This window comes from Ochotona princeps, chromosome 19 (assembly GCF_030435755.1).
Source record: "Ochotona princeps isolate mOchPri1 chromosome 19, mOchPri1.hap1, whole genome shotgun sequence".
Taxonomy (NCBI): Eukaryota; Metazoa; Chordata; class Mammalia; order Lagomorpha; family Ochotonidae; genus Ochotona; species Ochotona princeps.
The window spans coordinates 37303512-37326804 of record NC_080850.1 but is presented as its reverse complement, the minus strand read 5'-3'; the positions used below and the strand labels follow the sequence as shown (position 1 = coordinate 37326804).

General features: G+C 36.9%; 1 protein-coding gene across 2 annotated transcripts in view; it reads right to left on the bottom strand.

The window, feature by feature from the left end:
* Positions 1 to 23293, bottom strand: part of FNIP1 (folliculin interacting protein 1) — an 89462-nt gene that overhangs the window by 35038 nt on the left and 31131 nt on the right. For both annotated transcript variants that reach the window (XM_004586381.2, XM_004586382.2), the window contains exons 2-6: positions 20593 to 20719; positions 14195 to 14329; positions 8261 to 8361; positions 7933 to 8007; positions 5723 to 5814 (exon numbers count right to left, since the gene is read on the bottom strand). In XM_004586381.2, the coding sequence (XP_004586438.2) occupies positions 5723 to 5814; positions 7933 to 8007; positions 8261 to 8361; positions 14195 to 14329; positions 20593 to 20719 (530 nt within the window). The remainder of the gene's footprint in view (positions 1 to 5722; positions 5815 to 7932; positions 8008 to 8260; positions 8362 to 14194; positions 14330 to 20592; positions 20720 to 23293) is intronic.

The following is a 23293-nucleotide window of genomic DNA, read 5'->3' as shown; positions in this document are numbered from 1 at the left end:
TGGTTATGGTAGACATCAAACAACAGTTTTATGCCTATTTTTATAAATCTGTATATACTGGAAATAAGTTTATGTTATATGAGGTAAAACTATTTCAAATACTTTATGCTATAAAAGATTAGAAAACACACTAACCTATATATGTAATTTGGCATTTGCCAAACAAATTTCCTAAACGTCAGTTTTGAGATCATAGTACTGTCTGTGATTACAGTAGGGAGAAAACCATGTAGGCACTTAGCAAACAGCATACAACAAGGAGCAAAAAGAGAAAAACAATCTTATATACAAAAAAAGTATAAAGAATTTTTTTTCCTAACCTAATGATAAGCTACAAATCAATGGCAGCAGGGACGCCAGTGTAGCATGTCAGGGTCAGAATCTCAGCCAGGAGAAATGGCTCTTACCCAAGAGAGGGTAACAGTCTGAAGACCCAAAACAGCAGGACAGCCTGGAAGTAAGCAACTAGGCCACCTGTTAGTCATGCTTGATCAATTTAGTTTAAATATAGTCACGTAGGAGATACACCTAAAACATAATACGGGGCTTACTGGTTTAAAAAGGGACAATTTGCTTTTCAAAATCATAAAAGATATCACCTTTCTGTGATAATTTGGATAACCACAGCACACGTGTCACAATCCTTCCATGTCTCAATGGTCAGCTTTTTCTCGAATTTTCTCTAAGCTTACTTTGTCTTGTTAGTTCAAAACTTGGGTACTTGCTTAAGTTCTTCCTCTAGCCACCTCTTTATTTCCAGGTTATGACTTTATTTTCTAGAGTATGCACATACATGCAAGTGTACAGAGGAGAGCCTTCCTTTTCCTGTTACCTTTGCTTCTAATCTTGTTCAAACTCTCACTCATCCTTGCCTCCTTCCTACCTAAGTCGTAGTAATAGTTGGTGTCCTGGTCTCCCCATTTCCCTCCCAGCTCCCTGCTTAGGGCCTGGGACAGCAGCCCAAGTCCTTAGGCCACTGTACCCATGTGGGAGACCCAAAGGAGGCACCTGGTTCCTGGCTTTAGATCGGCTCAGCTCCAGCCACTGTGGCCATTTAAGGAGTGAGCCAATGGATGGAAGATATATCTGTGTCTCTCCTGTCAATGTCTTTCAAATAAAAACAAATGAATCTTTTTTAAAAAAATGAGGTAATAACACTTAATGTTATTCAAGATTAATGATGTTACTCAGTAAAAATTTCTGATATACCTCCTTCTTCCAAACCTTAATTTTAAAATAGGACCCCCAACTCCTTTTGCCTTCTTTAAAAACCTCCCTCTACCAATTATCCCATGCATCTTTGATTTCATCTTCCCTGCAACTTCTTTCCCACAAACATTTAAACACAATCAATTCTCTTCTACCTTTCTCCCAAATAGCTAAACTCAGTTCTCAAAATGTGGTTCAACAGTCTCGGAAAACTCCTAAGATTCTTTAAAGTCTGTAATGTCCTCCATTTTCTGACTACGTATCTGTGACAGAGTATTTTCTTGATACATTTCAACCAAAAGAACTTTTTAAAAAAGACTGCATGTTGCAGCAAATATGTCTATGAAGCCAGACACTAAAAAAATTTAAATGCCTATAACAATGTTCCTCTTCTAAGTTTTATTTGCTTTGGAAAATAGTTATTTCACAAAATACATCGCTTCTGCTAACAATAAAAAGGTTATTAGTTTTTAACAAACTACCACATACTTTCTAAAATTTTCAGTTTTACTTTGTAATACATTTTGAACATTCTTTATCCAAAATTCTTGGAACTAGAACTGCTTTTCAAGTTTGCATGTTTTTCAGATTTCGGAATTAACTTGCACACAACCAGACACTTTAAGTTTGCTATCCAAGGGCCCTGCATGATAGTCTAATGACTAAAGCATCTTGCATGCACCAGAATTTCATATGTGCACCAGTTTGTATCCTGGCGGGGCCACTTCCCATCCAGCTCCCTGCTTGTGGCCTGCAAAGGCAGTAAAGGATGGTCCAAAGCCTTGGGACCCTGCACCTGCACAAGAGACCCAGAAGAAGTTCCTTGCTCCTGTCTTCAGATCGGCTTAGTTCCAGCCACTGCAGCCACTTGGGGAGTAAATCAGCGGATGGAAGATCTTTTTTTTCTATACATCTCCTTCTCTCTGTACACCTTCCTTTTCAATAAAAATAAATACATCTCTTAAAAAAAGATGGTATCCAAGTTTAACACAATTTTGAGTGTTAAACTACTTTCAATTCATGTTTTGTATGCATCTTATACACACGTCCTGGAGAGAATTTTACGCAACACTAATTTTATTCATTCAATACACAAAACAACATTCCATAATATCCAATTTTCCACTTGTGGTGTCACACCAAAATTTTGGATTTTGGAGTATTTTAGATTTGGGATTTTCAGATAAGGGATGTTCAACTCATATAGTGTAAACACACAAATGAAGGTAACCCACAAAGCAAAGCTATCTGCAGTCCTCAATGATTTCAGCATGCAGAAAGGGGTCATGAGACCAAAACATTCGAGAACTGCTTCCATCTTAGAAAAAAGATTCCCCTCTCAGTCTGTTCTCAGCTCTGCCTTCTACTGTACCTGGGGATAACTACAGACCTAGATCATCTTTTGCTTAATGAATGTTCATTATATTAGCCTCCCACTATCCAGTTTCACTTTGAAATGAAGCAATGGTCCAAAAAGAGTTGTGCTCCCCCTTCCACAGTGTGAAGCGGTTTCTGGGAAGCAGCAGTTCAGGCAGAGACTGTTTCCAAATTTCCTATAGGTAGGCAGGGCTCGCTATTACTGAGTGACAAAGGAAGTGACAAAAATCATGTTCAGGCTGAGATACTTATTAAGCAGACATGCTTTTTCATACATGATCTCTCTGCATTAGCTAGGTGCAGATGAGCACAACTTTAGACCTCATGTGTTGAAACTGTTAGAACCCAAGAAAGAAGGAAATGAGACCACTGAAACACTCCTTAAAGAAAAACTATTCATCAATAAGGACTGGTTTTGGACTTTGGGCAAGTGAGGAAAAACTTGATGAAATTTAAGCTTTAAGAACCTTCACTAAAATACACCTATAATGAATATATTCACTTGAATATACTACCAGTAATTCCAATTCAACATCCATAAACCTGAAGCCATGATTCTAAATCTTACTCCTATCAATGAATGGCACCAATACGAAGCAATTACACACACCCAAGTAACAAAGTTTTATCCTTGATTCCTCTTTATGTCCCACCTCTTCCATCTAATTATTTAGTCCAGTTCACTCGCTATGTTTTCCTGAATCTCTCAGCAATTCTGGATCCTCAACAACACATAACGCAGTCTTACTTGAGGTCACCAATACCTGTCACTTGGGTTACTGCAAGCAGCCATGGAAGACAGAGCTCATCTCAACCCCCACTTGCTCACTTGAATCATTCCCACTGTAGTTAGGATATTCTTTTATAGATGCAAATATGACCAGATCATGTTGCTGTATTCTTACAGTGTCCTTAGTTCTTATTCAACTCTTTATTTCTTTTCAATTCCTTTTCTCCTACTGTGTGTGTTATCTACAATGCTTGATTCACATTCTCGTCACTCTCTGTGGCACCTTTTTCCTAGCTCTACGTGTAAAACACTGTTCCTTGCTAGAACATTGCTGCCCGCCACCTTCTGGGTAATCCTTCAAACCTAGGCCACGTGTCCTCAAGCAAGCCTTCTTTCTCAACTACCCAGGACTGAGCCAGGTGCTTCAGCTCATTTTTACCATACCTCATTCTTAACCCTGTTCATGAATTTACTACAGGATGCTATGGTAAATACATGGTAAATATTAACTACAGTAAATATATAGTGATATAAATGTTCTGTTACTTTTCTGACTCCCAAAAACTTTAAGTTCACTTAGGCAAAACTGTGTATAATTCACCTTTGAATAATAAATGCCAGCACAGTGCCTGGAGTGATGTTCACTCACTGAATAACTGAAAATTCAAAGAAAAAGAACTAGTGTTCAAATACCCTCAATTCATACTTAGGAGTGTGCAAGTAAACATCCATGATTTAAAGTCAATTGCAAACTGGTTAATGTTCTGTTGCATTACAAGGATGAGTATGTCTGGCCTCTACAGCAGGGCGAGGGAACAGGAAGCCCAGGAGCCGCATAATTTCCGTGAAATTTTGTCTGGCCCTGGCAAGGGAACTGCAGGCAGGACTCCAAAATTCAATAAATCTCTGGCAGGTTAATTTTTCAAGTGATAATTCTGTGTAAGATCTATCAAAGATATAAATATCTAAATGAAGTTTGGCAGAAAAATGAAGGTTCCCCATCGCTACATTACAGCAAAATTTACATAACACAAAAAGTACATTTTGTAGTATTAAAACAAACATATTTTAAAGAATCCATGGAGGTTTAAGTATCAAAATATAAATAAAAATGATTCAGTTATTTTTTTGTCATATTTTTACTTTACTAAAATCAATGAAATAATTAACCGAATTAAAAAAAAAAAAGTGGGACTTCTACATTTCCACAAAAGATACAGGTTATAAAGTACATACTTAACACAGACTACTCCATACTAGGTACTTAACAAATGGTTGTTCATCCTAACAAACATGAATTACATAAAATAATTGGAATATTATGCTGTTCAGAGGAAAAACTTTCCTAATACATACTACAACTAATTATTTACTGAAATTAGTTATAAATAAAAGTTCTTGAGGCAGGCACTGTGACACACAGTGTGATAAGCTGTGCTACCTGCAATGCTAGCATCACATATGTGTGCCATTTCGAGTCCAGGCTGCTCAATTTCCTATCTAGCTCCCCGCTAACGTACCTGAAAAAGCAACTGAGTACAACTCAAGTGCTTGGGCCCCTGTACCACATGAGGGACCTGGCATAAGCTCCCAGCTTCAACCTGGCCAGCCCCAGCTGTTGCAGCCATTCGAGCAATGAACCAACAGGATGCAGATGAATTAATCTCTCTTTCTCAATATGTAACTCTACTTCTCAAATAAATCTTAATAAATAAATAAATAGTTCTTCCTAAACAAACAATGAGAATGATATTCATACTGCTCTATTTGCTGTATACTCCTTGAGCTACCACACTTCTTTACGTGAAAATATGGTCAAGCAACAATTTGGTCAAGCTTTCTAGGCAGAAACAAGAAACTTCAGAAAATTTCAGAAACAGTCTGTTACTTAAAAAAATGCTCAACTCGATCTGTTCACCCATTATCAAATTAATATTCTAAAAATTCTTCTAAAGACAGCAAATTGTACTAATTTCTCATCTGAATCACTTGTTTAAAAATCACTTTAAAAGGGCTTCTATTTTAGGAAAAAAAAAAGAAAGACAACAGATTATGAGTCTTAAAAAATTCAGAGAGCTAGTAAGGGGCTTCTCATATCAATTATAGTATCTACAAAAAATATACCCAATTTGAAAGTAAAAACAAAAAACAGTAAAGAGAAATTATATGTACCTTCAGCATTTTTCTCAAAGTACTATCTCCTAATATATGAAAAATGTCTTCCAACTAATACAACTGTTAAACACACTTTCATTTTAAATGCCTTGTCCACGTACATCATTTAACATTCTTTGGTTTCATAACAAATGTATTTAGTTACAAAATAACTTCAAAACCTTCCTTAACTTCAAAACCCTCCTAAACTGTAAACATTTTTAAACTTACAAAAACCAAAGAACTATTTACCAATATTTCCTAGTAGTCCATTAATAACTGTGTTATTATCAGCCTTCAACGTGTTACTGTCCTGATTGATGAATTCAAGACTGTCTTGCAGCCTATAGAGAAGGAGAAAACATTCCACATTCATTTTATTCATTCAGTGGCAATTCTTCACAAATGTCCATGAAATTTTAAGTGCAAAACACTTAAGTTTTATATTTCCTTGATTTATAAACTAAACATAAACTATTAATGATAAGCAAGCATTTTAATCAAGGGTTTGCAAATTATGTCTGATGACTCTTTCAGTCAAAGCCAAAAAAAAAAAAAAAAAAAAACTATTGGAACATGACCATTCCTTTCATTTATGCATTGTTTATTGTCACTTTAATGCTACAGGGTCAGTGATGAAAAGGTTTAATACATCAATGGGTCATAAAGCCAGAAATAGTCATCACCTGGCCTTTTACAGAAAAAAAAAATATTAACCAAGATTTAAACTACAATCAAGGATTTGCCCTCATAATTTGGATCTGAAAAGACTTTTTAAATGTCTGGTGCGGGGGAAGAAGCATCATCTTGATCCAATTACCTACAAATTGTCTTTAGACCACACATTAAAAATAGTCTATGAAGTGGTCTTGCCTCAAGAAACTCTAACAGGAGACCAGGACTCAAATTTTCAGTTCCCAGCTTTGAGCTGACACATGTAATACCAGCATTTCATATGAGTGCTGGTTCAAATCCTGGTTCCTCCACCTTCATTCCAACTCCCTACTAAAGTGCCTGGCAAAGCAACAGCAGATGGTTCAATTACTGAGGTCCTGGCACCTGTGTGGGTAACCAGGCCAGAGTTCCTGGCACCTAGTCCATGGCTTTGAGCTGGCCCAGACCTGTGCTTGAGCCACTTGGGGAATGAACAAGCGATGGAAGTTCTTTTTCTTTCTCTTTCTTCCCCAGCACCCCTGTAAAACCCTATCAAATAAATAATCTTGGGGTTGGGGCACACACTAGAAAAGATGAAGAAACTGAGATGATAAAAACTAAATTCAGAGATGCCAAACTAAGATCTGCATCTGCGTTCATATTAAATTCTTTTAAAAATCAGTATTTTTGGCATCAAGGTATTTTCACGTGTTCACAATGTTTCGTAAAAGTCATTTATTTCAGAGGCAGAGTCACAGAGAGAGGGAGAAGTAGAGAGAGGCTTTCCATCTGCTGGCTCACCACCAAAATAGCTGTTAACAGCAAGGTCTGGGCCAGGCCACAGACAGGCACCAGAAGCCAGGAACTCCATCCTGGTCTCCTATGTCAGGAGCAGGGGCTCCAGTGGGCCATCCTCAAAAGCTCTCTCAAGGACACTAGCAGGGAGCTGGATTGGAAGCATACAGACAGGGACTCAACCCACACTCCTATATGGGATAGTGCACTGCAAATGGCAGTTCCATCCAAGGCACCACAATACTGGCTCCCAAGTGTGCACACTATTTTAAAAGATCAGATTTTTCTTTTCTTCCTTCTTAAATAACTACAGTTACTAGAAATTTAACTAATAAAATTCCTTATAACAGAAACTTTTTAAAGGCATTCATAATTGCTGAAAGCTGAAGAGAATCTTTCATGTCTCAAATAGTTTCCTTGTGGCCTCCTACTTCTTTGTGAACTTGGGTTGTCGTCTCTGGGACTCCTGACAAGTCAGTCAGTGAGTCCACTTTTGAAATATTCTCTGTAGAATCCAACTCAGGGGTCTACTACCATCTAACTCTAGTCCCAGTGTTTCATTTGTTACATTACGACACATGCCTGCACTAATTTGGTCTTGCTACTCAAACCTTGGCATTAACAGCAAATGATTCTCCTGTGGCCATCACATTATGTATTATATGTATATACCCATATGGCTGTCCCAAGGCCACTTCAGTCTTCAAGGCTAACCGAGCAGAGAATCTGAAAACTGAAGAGTATGTCCCTACATATACTGAGCACAAAAGCACAAAATGGAAAATTGGTAGTATTAAACAATGAAGGAAATGAATTCAACATTTTATTTACAGATACACCTTTAAGTAAATGAAAGAAATGAAAACCACATCTATCTTTCAACTAAACTCAAATGAGGAAGCAATCTAGCATTTAAAACTTTCAAACTAAGGAAGGGCAAAGAATTTAAATTTGTGATGCAATCCTAGAAACATTTTGTTATTTTTACACCCCCAGCAGCCATAAACACTTACGTATTCAGACTTCCACAGATACTGCTACCAGTACGTGCAGTAAAAACCTTACTGAGCATCAGCTGTGGAGGGGAACTATCAAGAAAAAGAGAAGGTGACAAAGACATCATAACTGCAGTGACTTTTTCCTTATTTCATTAGAAATAAAATTGTATAAATCAAATTTCAGAGCAGCATACAAGAGCTATAAAGTAGCACTAAAACAATACAATATTATAAACAGTATCTGCCTTGTTCAAACTGTGTGAGAATCACATAAAACTATCTCTTCCTTAAAAAAACTGAACACTTAAAAACAGCTCCCTTTTTGCAACATCAGAAAACTCACCGGATCTGATGAATCTTTAAGGTAGATCCTTTGTAGCTCATTGCTACCGAGCCAAACATCATCTCCCCAAGCATGTTAGCATCAGAAGAGCACCGAGAACCCTAAATAATAACCACAGCATTCATAAGTTTTCACCATTCAAAATCTGTGACTATTTCAAATATTTTTATTAAATTGATATTCGAGTTTTCACTCCATGAAATACATACTGTTCTGTGACCTGATTTTCTTCACTCAATGTCTTACAATAATTGTTATGCAGATTCCTTTTAAAAGCTATAGATTTTACTGTATGAAAAAATCACATGGTTTATCAGAGCACTTCCCTTTGCTAATAGGAGCTTTAGTCACTTCGATTTTTGCTACCATAAATGATATTCAAAGGAATACTGATTTTTCTTTAATTTTATTTATTTATTCATTCATTCCTTGCAAAGTAGCACAACAGAGAAGGATGGATAGGGGACAGGTTAGAAAGACAGAGAGGAGAAAGAAAAAGAGAAACAGAGAGAATGAGTCTTCCAGCCTTTGGTTCACTCCCCAAATAGCCCAATAGCCAGTGCCGAGTCAGGTCAAAGCCAAAAGCTACCAAGTGCATCTGGTTCTCTCACATGGGTAGCAGGAAACCAAGTACTTCAGCTATCACCATAATGTCCAAAGGTATGCATTACCAGGAAGTTGGTTCATACACAAAGGCATAAATCCATCCCCGGCACTCTAACACACAAAGTGAGTGTGCCAAGCAGCAGTTTAACACAGCATCACAAACTCCACAAGTCACAGGAACATGCTTAGCCAGGTCTTAAGCATGTGCAACATTTCTCCAAGGCAGAAAACAAGAGCAATCAATAAACATACAAGAGTAATTTTGACTACTGCTATTATACAAGTGAGGCAATTTGTATCTATTTTGTATTTTTAAAAAAGGATATATCTATGATCTACTACTGAATGTAAAGTAACAAAATTCAACCAGCATTTGCTAAAAAAAAAAATGAAAAAAAAATCTCTAACAATTCACTTGGGACTACAAAGACCACAAATATCCAAACCAACCTTGAGAAAGTACAAAGCTAGAGGCATTTTTGCTTCCTAATTTCAAAATACATCACAAAGTTACTGTTATCAAAACACTACTGTACCATCATAAAAATAGAGGGACCAATAAACAAAATAGGGACCTAAAAGAAATTCACAGGACAATCAAGTACTCTTCAATGAGCTAATGTACCTGGGAAAACAAAGAAAAATGGCCTAAACGGTTCACCACCTGCAGACACACGAGAAACCAGGATGAAGCTCCTTGGCTTTTGTCTGGCCCAATTCTGGACACGTTGGCCAATTGGAGGGTAAGTCAGTGGATGGAACAGCTTTCTCTCTGCATGACCCTCTCTTTCTGTAACTCTGACAAATAAATAAAACTCTGAACAAATAAATAAAATAAAATAATATATAATAGGGAGAGGACAATCTCTTCAACCAAGGTAAGGCATTTGAATATTCACATGCAAAATAAAATCTGACACAGACCAGTATGGTAGCCTAGCAGCTAAAGCCTTTACCTTGAATGCGCCGTGATCCCATATGGGTGCCAGTTCTAATCCCGGCAGCCCTGCTTCCCATCCAGCTCCCTGCCCATGGCCTGGGAAAGCAGTCGAGGACGGCCCAAAGCCCTGGGACCCTGCACCTGTGTGGGAGACCTGGAGGGGCTCCGGGCACCTGGCTTTGGACCAGTTCAGTTCAGCTCCAGCCACTTTGGCCACCTGGGGAATGAATCAATAGATCTTCCTCTCTGTCTGTTCCTCTCTGTATATTGACTTTGCAATGAGAATAAATAAACCTTTTAAAATAAAATAAAACTTGATACACAATACAGAAAAATCAACAAGATTAAAAACATTTTAAAAAGATATATTTTTCCTGAAAAGTCAGCTATATAGAGAGGAAGAGAGACAGAGAGAAAATTTCTCAGTCCAGTGATCACTCCCCAAGTAGCCACAACAGCCAGAGCTGAGCCGATTCAAAGCCAAGAGCCAGGAACAACTTCTGGGTCTCCCACGCGGGTGCAGGGTCCCAATTTTTGGGCCGTCCTCGACTGCTTTCCCAGGCCACACGCAGGGAGCTGGATGGGAAAAGGGGCGTCCGGGATCAGAACCAGCATCCGTATGGGTGGTGGGGACTTTAGCTCCTAGGCTACAGTGCTGGCCCCAAAGACATTTTTAAACGTAAGACCTAACACTACAAAACTCTTAAAAAAAGAAACAGAACAAAATATTTATGACATCAGTTTTGGCAACGATTTCACAACTTAGGCAACAAAAACAGAACAATGAGACTTTTTCAGATAAAAAGGCTTATACACAGCAAAGGAAACAGTTCACAGGCTGAGAAGGCAAGCTGTGGAACGGGGAAAGTTATTTGCAAGCTGGATCTGACAAAGGATTAACCTCCCAAAACAACGTAAATCCCTACAATGCTATAATTTAAAAAATTATAACACTAACCAGATTTTGAGATGAACTGACTTAGACATTCCTCAAAGAAATCATACAAATGAATGACAGTAAATCAAAACACCTCACACAACCATCAGCTTGGCTCTTATCAAAAATTAAGACAAGTGTTAGTAAGGATGTGGACAAACTAGAACCCTTGCACACTGTTAATGGGAATGCAAAATGGTACAACTGTTACAGAAAACAGCAGGACAATTCCTCAAAAAAAAAGAGAGAGAGAGAGAGAGAGAGAGAGAGAGAGAGAATATTAACATATGATGTAGCAACCCTGCTTCCGGGTATTTGTCCAAACAATTGAGATCAGGATGCCAGAGAGGTATTAGCATTCTCACATTCACTGTAGACAAGACGTAGAAACAACTTTAAATTCCATCAACAGACAGTGTGTGTTATATAAGAGATTTATGTCTGGTCTTAAAAAAGAAGAAAATTCTGTAAAATGCAACAACATGAGTAAATCTTGAGGATACTACACTAAGTGAAATAAATGAGTCCCTGCAACATAAATACTTCCATGATTCCATTTAAAATTATTTATAACAATCAAATTCACAGAAACAGCAGAATGGTGGTAGAACAAGGGAGAGAGAAATTGGGGTCTACTAACCAATGGGCATTAAGTTTTAGGCAAAGAGTAAGCTCTAGAGAAGAGATCTGCTGTGCAGTATTGCACATAGATGTCAACACATAAAGATTAGATCTTATACTAAGTATTCCTATTGAGGTTAAATTTAAGAACAAGACCTATTTAAAACATTAGAATGTCATATTTTCAGTGAATTCTTGATTAAAAGTTACTGCTTTCTATTATTGTTTGTATTCACAGAAAAATACCTAGAAACAAAATGTGATTACTCTCTAGATGCCAAGGCAAATCTCATTAACAACCTACTAAATATCAACTAATATGCTCTATGTTTGTCAAGTCTGATTTGTCTAATTTGTCTTGGAGCATCAAAGTATGCAACTGAAAAAAAATTGCATTTCACAAACTCACCTAAGGCTAGGAAATAAGGATTCAGTTCTATGCCTCACAAGTTAGACTAACAGGAAAGCAGGTTTCAGAATTATCTGGTTCCATCCAGGGACCCAACTGTGTGCCATCACCTGCTGTCTTCCAGGATGCATGCCAGCAGGAAGCTAGAATCAGAAGCTAAGGCAGGACATGAACCCAGACACCCTGATATGGAAGGTGTGCATCCCAAGAGGATTTGAACCTCTGTGCCAAATACCTACCCACAGGGACTCAGCCCTTTTTTGAGCAATCAATGTCAGTTATATTTCATAATCTAACTTATTTCTGGCTTATGATGTAAGTGAAAGCCTTCCCTTTAAAGCTCATTTCATTTTTCCACATTTATCTTATTCATCTGAAAGGCAGAGCTATAGGAAGAGGGAGGGAAAGAGAGAGAGGTATATTCTCTCCGCAGTTCATACCTCAAATGGCCACAACACTAAAGCTAGGAGACAGGAAGTTCTTCTAGGTCTCCTATCTGGGTGCAGGAGCCCAAGCACTTAGGCTATCTTCCACTGCTTTCCCAGGCACATTAGCAGAGAACTGGATTGGAAGCTGAGCAGTTGGGACTTGAACCAGCATCCATTTGTGATTCCAGCATCAAAGACGGTAACTTAACCCTCTATGCCACAACACTGGAACTCAAAGTTCACGTTTCGTGTGCCTAACTCCATTGTTTACTAAATTACTTCTTACATTAAGTAAGCTATACGAATTTAAATTTCAAGACATTGAATTTTACTACTATACAAAAGAATCCTCAAAAAGCAAAATACAGTAAAACACAGTTTGAATTTTATGAAACCATAAAGCTGCTATTAAAGTTCTCTTTGCCTGCCTTGATATATTCCAAATAGTAAATATGAGTAACACTGCAACTGGTTTTAATAAGGTGCTACTATAATTTCTGCCTTTCATAATGCCTTATTAAGAACTGTATTCTTTCCACATACTAACTCCTGGGAGCTAACTATCTATCCTAACATGTATAAATCAAAGATAATGTTTTAGTTACCCAAAATCAAATCTTATCAAATAGAGTGAACTATGTTACACCAATTCAATTCTTTTTGCTAAAAAGGAAAAAAAATCGCTAGAGATACACAAAGTGAGATTACAACCACTATGTTCAGATTGCTACTGCTGGTATCAGTTTGCTGATACTTATTTTTAACCATAAAATAAATGGAATAAAGAAAAGTTTTCAGTTATTTGAATTTTGAAACCTCCTAAATCTGAGAATGGCTTGAGTGCTAGTTGTGCTACATGGCATAGCACTACTAGGAATCTGTTCACCATTGTGTCTAGGGTGAAGAAGAATTAAGAAAGGGGAGAGAGAACTGTCCACTTCACTTCTAACATCTAGATTGCACTAGTTTTAGAATCCTTGCATTAAAATATTGTCTTATTGATAAAAGTTAACATCCATCAAAACATAACTATGTTATTACAAAAGCCTAAGATTCTGCTTTGATACTGATACATTTGAAATACTGGAGATTCATGCAAACTTGAATGACACAAATTTACATCAGATAACTTCCGCTTAGCATGAAATTTATCTTATGTAAAATGTTAACAAGTCTATAAAGAAGTTCCTAGCTACTGACATGCTACTGATTTAGCTACTGCTGTGATGACAATTTAGCTATTCTGTTTAAGATTACAACTGAAAAATAAAGATATGTAATTTTTTTAAAAGATTTATTTATTTTTTATTACAAAGTCAGATATACAGAGAGGAGGAGAGACAGAGAGGAAGATCTTTCGTCCAATGATTCACTCCCCAAGTGACTACAACAGCTGGTGCTGCGCTGATCCAAACCTGGGAACCAGGAACTTTATCCGGGTCTCCCATGCGGGTGCAGTGTCCCAAAGTTTTGGGATGTCCTTGACTGCTTTCCCAGACCACAAGCAGGGAACTGGATGGGAAGTGGAGCTGCCGGGGTTAGAACCGGCGCCCATGTGGGATCCCGGCGCATTCAAGGCGAGGACTTTAGCTGCTAGGCCATGCCGCCGGGCCCAGGATATGTAATTCTAATTATGTATTTGAATTACACTTCAATTTCACACTACAGTGAACTTCATTAGTATTTCCCATTTATCTTTATACTTCAATAATCAGAAAATTTAAAAAAACCCTAAAAACTAAAAAAAAATCAGAAAGTAAACAAAACTAGAATTTATTCTGGTAGCCCAATAAATCTGAATTAGGAAACAAAAAGAGAAAGACCTCTTCCTCTCTATACTGATACCTCTTATATTTTTCTTATGGCAAAATCTATCTCTACAGCAACAATGACAACTCTAGGAAGATAACGTCTAATCACTATCATTCCCTAAGTCCCTAAGATGGGAGTGTTTGGAAATGAGTTAGCAAACAAATGACATCAGTGACCTTACCTGGTACTTAGGACACTGGTCTTTTCCATCAGAAGACAAAGTCACAGAACTATCCAAAGAGGAAGAACTGTCTCCTCCGGATTTCAGTTGGCAGCATTTCCCAAAGACTTTAACTTGGGCATCACTACAGAGTTTCTGAAACACATATAATACTCATTCATACATATTTTAACAAACTGTTCATCATAGCATAAAAAAAAATTGAAAAAAATCAAGGATAAAATAATTCAAAATAATATAATTTTAATGTCCATTTTGATTTTGCCCTTTCATTAGTATTACTTTCACATAAGCACTACAATAATATCTACAGAGTCTGCACTCTACTTTTCTTACCAACATTATTAAATCATGAGCATTTTTCTATATTATCATAGCTAGCACATTCATTAACAGTGACAAACATAGTAAGACAGTTTTTAATTATCTGGTCTGAAATAGTGTTCTTAAAAGTTACTGGACATCTCAAATGCCTTTTGTTTACGTAAGCTGTAACTATTAACATTTTCCCTTGTTTGAAATTAAAACTGAGTAAAGGGGTTGGCACTGTTAGGCAGCAGGTTAAGACACCAGTACCCCATACCAAACTATTAAGTCTGAGCTGGTCTACTTCAATTGCAGCATCCTGGTATTGTGCCTTGGAATATGGTGGGTGATGATCCAAATATTTGGGTCCTTGTCACTCATGTTAGAGACCTGGACAGAGTCCCTGGCTTTTGGCTGCAGCTTTGGCACAACTCTGACTGTTGGTGACCATTTGGAGAACTGAACCAGGAGATAGAAGATAACTCACTCCCTCTCGCTCATTCATTCTCTCTCTCTCTCTCTCTCTGTCCCCGCCTTTATTCCTCCCTCATGTTTTTTCAAATAAATATAAAAAATTTTAAAAGGAAAACACAGAATAGATTTTAAAGTAGTCAACAAACTCATTTAATAAACCTATCATGAGTTTACATATTAACGTTGTAAGAAAAATGTTGGAATGGAAGGAAATATGAGAATTTCGTATCTTACTATATGTACAATAAATGTTCACTCTTTTGAAATTAGAATGTATCCATGTAATGAAAAGCTACATTTTAATAAGAGATTAATTTAGGTCCATAACATTTTACAGACTAGTATGAAAAAAGCTTTGTTCTTTTTCTTTACTCATTTCCCCTACCCCATCAACAAACAGGTTCCAGAACTTTCACTGTCTGTAACTATCAAAGTTGTAATTCATCAAGGTCTGTGACACACCTAAAAACACACTCCAGTGCTTCATCAGTGGCCAGTATGTTCACTTATCTATGTACCACTCATTTCAGGTAATTTGTACAAGTACCTCCGATGAAAGCACAACACTGTAAAGACTGATTATTTGTGGGAGCCCACCAAGAGCCGTGCTATCACTCCAGCCCTGTCTAGACACTCTACAAAAAATTAATAGTTGGTATTATGCATTATGAAAATGCTTCCCAGGTTGCCATTCAATATAGGATGTGGCTTGTCCCTGGGAAATAAAAATCTCCACATTTTTGAAAAACCATGTCAAATTTATTAATCTTACTTTACGGCCTCTAGATTTTGTATCATAACCTAGAACAGTCTTCTCCATCCCACGGATATATATGAATTCACTCATGCTTTCTTTTGTAATACTACAATTTTAATTTTTTATAATGTTTGATACTTAGTCTTGTCCCTACTGCACACAATGATACAAATCCAAATTCTTTATCTAATTTTCCCAGTATCAACTTATTAAGATATGATAGTGTAAGCAACATATACCAAACTCCTACATGTATGTGGTTTGCAGATGATTCTATTTTCTCTCATTATTGTATTAGCCTATTTATGTGCCAACAACATACTTTTTAAAAAGGATTATTTTGCTTATTTTAAAGGCAGAAGTGACACAGAGAGAGACAAAGAGAAAAAGATCTTCAACCACTAGTTCATTCCCTGATAGATACCAACAGCTGCAGCCAGATGAACCACACGGAAGCCAGGAGCCTGAACTCCATCCTGGTCTCCCATGTGTCTAACAGGGGCCCAAGAACGTGGATCACCTTCAGTTGCCTCTCCAGGCACAATATCAGGTAAGTAGAGCAGATGGGACCTGAATTGGTGCTCTAACATTGGGTGCCAGTGTTGTAGGTGGTGGGATTAACTCACTGCATCACTATCCTCTAATAACACACAGCCCCAATGCCTGAACCTGTGCCACCCCCGTGGGAGACCTGGCTGGAATCCTGAGCTCCTGCTGTCAGCCTAGACCAGTCCTGACTGTGGCAGCCACTGGGGGAGTGAATCAGAAGAGGATCTCTCTCTGCATCTCCCTTTCAAATAATTACATCTTTGTCAAAAACAAATGTAATACATATTTTTTCTAGCTTTTTTGAAGACTCCTGTAGCACTACGTTATTACTGACATAAAACACATGATAGACCACATTAGATCCATTGGCTACATGAGAATTTAAGGAAACTACATAGCTTTATCTTTTATAAACATGGGAAGATCTGTTTGTAGGACCATATTTATCTTTGCTAGGTTTTATGGCTCAACATTTTCAACAGAATTTAACAGAGCTGGAAAACATGCTCTAAGAAAGTTATACATCGACATAAGTTTATTTCAGCCTCTCAGTGCTATTTGGACATGCAAAGTACCTTGCGCTCTAACATTTATGTAGCTCACTACACGTAGAACTCAAATGTAATAAAATACACTTCCCCCTTTTTCTCCCATAACTCATTAAATATGCCCTAAGTATATAATGTTTAATTTGAATGGAAACAGAGAAATGCTTTGCTTAACCCTATAAAGTACTGTCATGTTCCTCATAGATAGCTCCTTGGTTCAACTAAACACAGAAATAGATTCATATTCCATTGTGAAATATTACCTTCAAGTCAGCGTCAGATAAAAGTATTCAACAAGGTGAATTATGATAAATCATTATCTTTACAATCAAATTTGCTGTACATCTTACACATTTAAAGAGGTTTTAAAAAAAATTTTTTAAGATTTTTTTTTTTTATTGTAAAGTCAGATATACAGAGAGGAGGACAGAGACAAAGTTCTTCCATCCGTTGATCCACTCCCCAAATGGCTGCAACAGTCTAAAAGGTTTTTTAAGTATTTCTACAATGGTCACTTTTAAATGCCAATATTGCTTTGAAATAAACCAAGTTTCTTAACATAATTTTAACTCAATTACTTATGCTCAAACTCATTGTGTGAACACAAATATTACTTTTGCATCTACTTAACAACTTTCAAATGAATTTTTTTCTAAAATGACCCTAAAATTCAGATTTAGACAGACAGTAAATTAAAACACACATCCCTATTCCTAAAGAAAAAGTGCTGATTTCTTTTTGGTCATGAGAGGAGGGGTAACGTAATTTGGTAAGCCTCACATTCTAAGGCATGGCTCTCACCCCATTATAATGTATGATGTGAACCTTAAAAAGAAAAATTTCAATAAAAATTTCGGGTAAACTGCATGGCCAAAATAATACTCAGAACCATATTTTCTCTTATAGACTCCTTTAAAGTAAAAAAGATGATTCACACTGAGAAAGAGAGAAGACATTAAGAAACTAATTAAACATATACTATGGCAGAATAGAATATTGCTACGTAAACACAAAATGCTGAATGATTTGCTTATTTCCAGCCAACTACTAATGCCTAAACTATTTCATCATTTTATATAGGCTCTAAGACACAATTTCCCTTCTTTGCCAATACAGAAACCATAAGATTTGATGTTCCGAGAGTACTGGTATAATAAAGCAGATGAAAAAAAATCACTTTAAAACTGAACCTGTTTGCACTTGGAACAAGCAATGGGTATCGCATTGTGTTCTGTGGTACTTAAAAAGGATGCAACAAAATCTTCATGGGAGTATCAGAATTGTGTTAACAAACTTCTTAACTATAACTACAATTAACAACCAAAATATATCCCCTATACTTACATATATAAGGCAATTTAGAAAATGAAAATGAATAATGGGCCAATTTTTTTACTTTCAATTTTTTCCCAATCCAGTAGTAAATACACATACAAACATAGTTATGGTGTAGAGGTCTATGAATAGAATAAAGGATTATAAAAGCTCTGGTGGAATAGAGTAGAAATCTCCCTAGATAAAATATATCTATTTGAAATCAAAAAGGACTCAAAGTTGAGACAATGAACTACCATCCCAGAAAAAGTTGGGCAGGGAGTCTTCAAAAGACAGCCTGAGCCCAGGCTCTCAAGACTGTTTAAACTCACACAGAATGCAGAAACCCTTAATAAGCAGCATTCACCAAAATACAGAGGAAAAGAGGTGGTGCAGGCTGCGATGCAAACAGGTACTACGAACCATAAAGATAAATCTCAACAAAAGTTTGCTGAAAAAGTTTGCAGTTAATCTGTCAGCATCAGGCAAATTCTACTGATGTTACCTGCCTAAGTGTAAGACATGCTTATCACATCTGTAACTAGCCACAGATTTGACTGACTGCTTGATTACTTTCAATTCCATTTTGTAATCCTCTGGCATGTCATAACTCAGCTAAAACCAAAATATCACACTCATCAAACATTTCTGTCTCCAACATCTAACTACTTTCCATGCAGTTGCCAAAGTCATGTTTTGAAATGTAAGCTAGATTCAGTCTTCCTTCTGTATTTAGGATATAACCTAAATTCAGACACTTCTCAGTCTGAATTCTCGGCTCATAACACATCTCTACCCAATTTCATCTGCAGCCACTTTCTGTATTATTTAATATCATTTCAGGAAGATGGACTTTCTGTTAGTTTCATAAATTCGCCATGTCCCAAAGTCACTTCGCAAACTCTACATTCTGATCTCCCTAACAGGAATATTGATTCCTGATAGCATGCCTTCCTTTCCCCCTCCCCCCAGATTTCAGCTCTAATTTTACTAAGATGTTCATTAATAGCCTTATATTTACACTGATTAAAAAAAACAACTATGGTTCCTTCCTTCCTATTAGCATCTTACAAGCATTTTGTGAGTGTCTTTCATAGTACTTAATCCCAATATAAAATTCTGTGTATGTTAGATTCATTTACTTATTTGAAAGAGTTACAAAAAAAGAGGGAGAGACAGAGAGGAAAGACTAGTCTTCCATATCCTGACTCATTTCTCAAGTGGCTACAATGGTCCAGGCTGAAGTCAGGGGCTTCATTCAGATTCCCATAGGGATGTCAGGAACCCAAGCACTGAGTCATCTTCTGCTGCATGTCCCTGGCCATTAGCAGAGAACTAGATCAAAGCAGAATAGCCAGAACATGAACTGGCACCCACACAGGATGCCACCAGCATCACAGGCAGATTTACCTGCAGTATCAAAACAATGGCACTTGTATACTTATTTTTTAATGTCAGCCTCCCTAGTGGAAGCCAAGGGGAAGAGACTGCTAAATCTCCAAGTGCCAAATATTCCATAGATACTTGAGACATTTATATAAACAAATGTGTGACTCTTACCAGATTGAAAACAGTGACCAGAAAATGAGTAAACAATCTGAACAAATCACAATGTCCAGCAAATTGAAAAATGTGTTTGCTGGTAATCACGGGAACATTGTAAAACATTAAAACAAGTTTCAGAAAATGAGTTCAATATATGCCACTCTACTATATGCTAAGGATGTAGTTAAAAAAGTCTATCGCCAAAATGTTTCTCACAACACAAAATTTCAAATATATACTCTCAATTCTCCAAGAATAATGTTTGACGATTCTAAAAGGGAAAACTTTCCCAAAAGAATTTTCTTGAGTTTACGAAAATGTTAATAAATATTGACAATTCAGTGAAGGATGAAGACAAAATTCCAGATGTTCATTTCCCCATGGACATTTCCCCATTTTCTTCATGTGTAAAAGCTTAACGCCTATTTAGCAGCACAGAAAACCACTGACCACCAAGTGATCTAAGTCTTACTGTTAATGCTATCACAAGATATTTTAAAATACTGCACTAAAAATTAACAGGAATGATACTCTTGCCTCTAAGGTTAGGGTACAAGAAAATATGATACAAGTGAAGACATGGCTTGCTTAATTTCACTTCTCTAGTTTTCAGTTAACAATTATGAAATGAAAGGTCTAGATCAAGATTCTTCATAAGAATCCTACAGCTCTGGTCACATCTTTGAGTATCACCATAAAAGGAAATAAATGTCAAAGTAAAATACTTTCTGGCTAGTCTGAGGACCAAAAAAATGCAAATTTCCCCCCCACCACCAAAAAGAGAAAATCTCAAAGTTAAAAGATGTTTTACACTGACAAATAAAAGTACTACTCAAAAGCCTAATTATTCTTGAATTATTAAATATGCAACATTAAGATTCAACCAAATCAATAATGATGCTCACCGATACCGACATGTCCTCATTTTTTCTCTTAACACTGGAGTCAAACAAAACATTCCTCCCTCGTCTTTCACAGTCTTGATATACAATCAGTCGGATTTGATTTGGATCAAACTCTGACAAAGGCCAACTTTGGAAAAAAAAAATAAAGATCCGTTAGAATTCCTTTTACTGATATTCTTCATACACTGTTAGAAACAAAACATTAAAAAAGACAGAATGTGCATTGCTGACAGCAGATCCTTATATAAAACATTCCATTTTATTGAGGGCTAAAAATTAACACATCCATGAAACTTTTTACTAAAATACAAAAACAAAAGCAAAATTAATTTTTTTTTTTAAAAATTAAGACCATCCAAATAGTCATCCCATAAAATTCCACAGAGAGTTAATAAACACATAAGTAATCATATATGAACAAAATGAAAATATTTACTCTATGGCATATGTCAAGATCAACCCATATTTTCAAACAGCTTTCCTGGGAGAGGCATTTGGTACAGCAGCTAAGGTGCTGCGTGTGTGCTTAAACTCCGTCTTGGAGGGCCTAGGCTAAGTCCCAGTTCCTTGGATGAGTTTCTGATGTGGACAACAGGTAAGGAGGACACCATTCCTCTCTCTTTGTTTGAGCCTGACCCAGATATGGCCATTACAGCTATTTGTAGAATGAATCAGCAAATGGAAGATCTCTGTGTATCTCTCCTGCCCTATCAGTCACTCTTTCAAATCAATAAACCCTAGGGAAAAAAAAGTAAAAGATTATCAGATAACCAAGGATTATCAGATAACCAAGATATACATCGCCTTAGGCAGAAAAGGTGAGGTTAACAAGTTTTTTCCTACAAGAAAAAAATCATGTATACATAAAAACATATCTACTTATATATACACAAAAGAAAGCAGTACATATTTAAGGCATATATTTCCAAGTTGAGGAAAAGGAATCCAAAAAAGAACACAAACGTCTCCAGACAAAACCCGGCTGTTTTGCCACCACAGACTAAACCACTGCCTACAATGATGGTATTCCTAGTTCAAGTTCCACTTGCTCCACTTTGGCTACAACTCTCGGCTTATGTACATGAGAAAGCAGGAAAAGGTGGCCTATTTTGGGACTCTGTATATGTACCACATTTAGCTATTCATCAGTGGGTGGCCACTTGCACATATTTCTTGGCTACTGTGAATAGTACTACAAGAAACAGGGGAGATGCTGTAGTGCTTTCATTTCCCTTGAGGTTCACAAGAGTGAGATGATTGGATCATATGGTGGTTCCATTTTTAGTTTTTTGAGTGTTTTCTACAATGGCTGTTGCCTTGCTTTTTGTAATAGTCTAACCAAAGTGAGACGGAAGGGTCACAGTAGTGAGTTTTGATTTGCGTTTCTCAAGTGATTAGCAATGATGAGCACTTGTTGACATACCTATTTGTATGTCTCCCTTTGATAAATCTGTTTAGATTTACTGCCTATTTTTAATTGAACCATTTGGTTTGTTGCTACTGAGTTGTCTGGTGATTGACCCCTTGTCAGATACACAGCGTACAATATTTTCTCCTATTCTGTGGGCTGTATCATGACTTCACTCATTGTGCTCTTCAGTTTGGTGAAATCTCATTTATCTATTCTTGCTTTGCTTCCCATGCTTTTGGGTTGTGATAAAAAGTCTTGCCCAGTTCATATCCTGAAGCATCTCTCCTATGTCTTCTTCAGTAGTTTCTAAGTTTCAGCTCCTGTTTTGGTATTTGCAGTACTTGGAGTTTGTTACATGGTGAGAGGGGCTGGCAGGTTGGGGCAGGGGTGCGCAGTCCTTGTCTGTCTTCAGAACACAGATATCCAATATTCCAGATTGTTAGTACCATCCTGAAAAGTCAGTTGGCTGGAAGATCTATGAGTTTACTTCCCAGGATTTCCCACTCTGCTTCACTGCCCTGTATGCGTATTTTTGTGCAACAGGCAAATAACCTTAAGTGGTAAGTTATCCTAAATTTATTCATTTCATTAAAGAAGTGACAGAAAAACAGAAATTACTACTAATGCCACTCTTTTGGATAGTACTAATTGGTCTGTCCCCTTCACCACTACTTGTCCCTTTGCTTCCTTGATGGTCTCTTGGCCTCAGCACTCAGTCCTCAGAATTATATTTGACATTACACTAGAACCTAAGGCATCTGATAACAAATCCACCATGCTTTCTACTTACTATACTGCCTGTTCTTCTTCTTTTTAACTAAAATTTAACCAAAAGCATGCTAAAACTAAACCATTAACTGTGGGAAGCACACCACAATCACTTATAAAACTTACGTATATGCTATGGCAAAACTTCCTTCAATATTAAGTTACAGCTTTCAGCACACAAACTAAATTTTGCTAAGAAAACCACTTGGTGATGAACCATATACTATTTTAAGATACTGTACAGATGTTATTTATAGTTTAAGTCAGCTTACCTACTCTGCATGTTTTGTATCTGACACCTTCAAAGAATGCTAACAGAAAACAAGCAAGCTGGGACAGACACTCACCCTTTAAGCAATGACACTGCACCTCAGACCACCATATGGACTTCATCAACACATTACTGACAAAGAAAATAAGGCTAAACTGTCACATTCTCATTGTGAGCGAGATTGTTTTTGTGAAGTAACTTGGTTTTTGAAAGGCTAAAGACAAGGAAAAATTAGATTAATAATGGGTTAG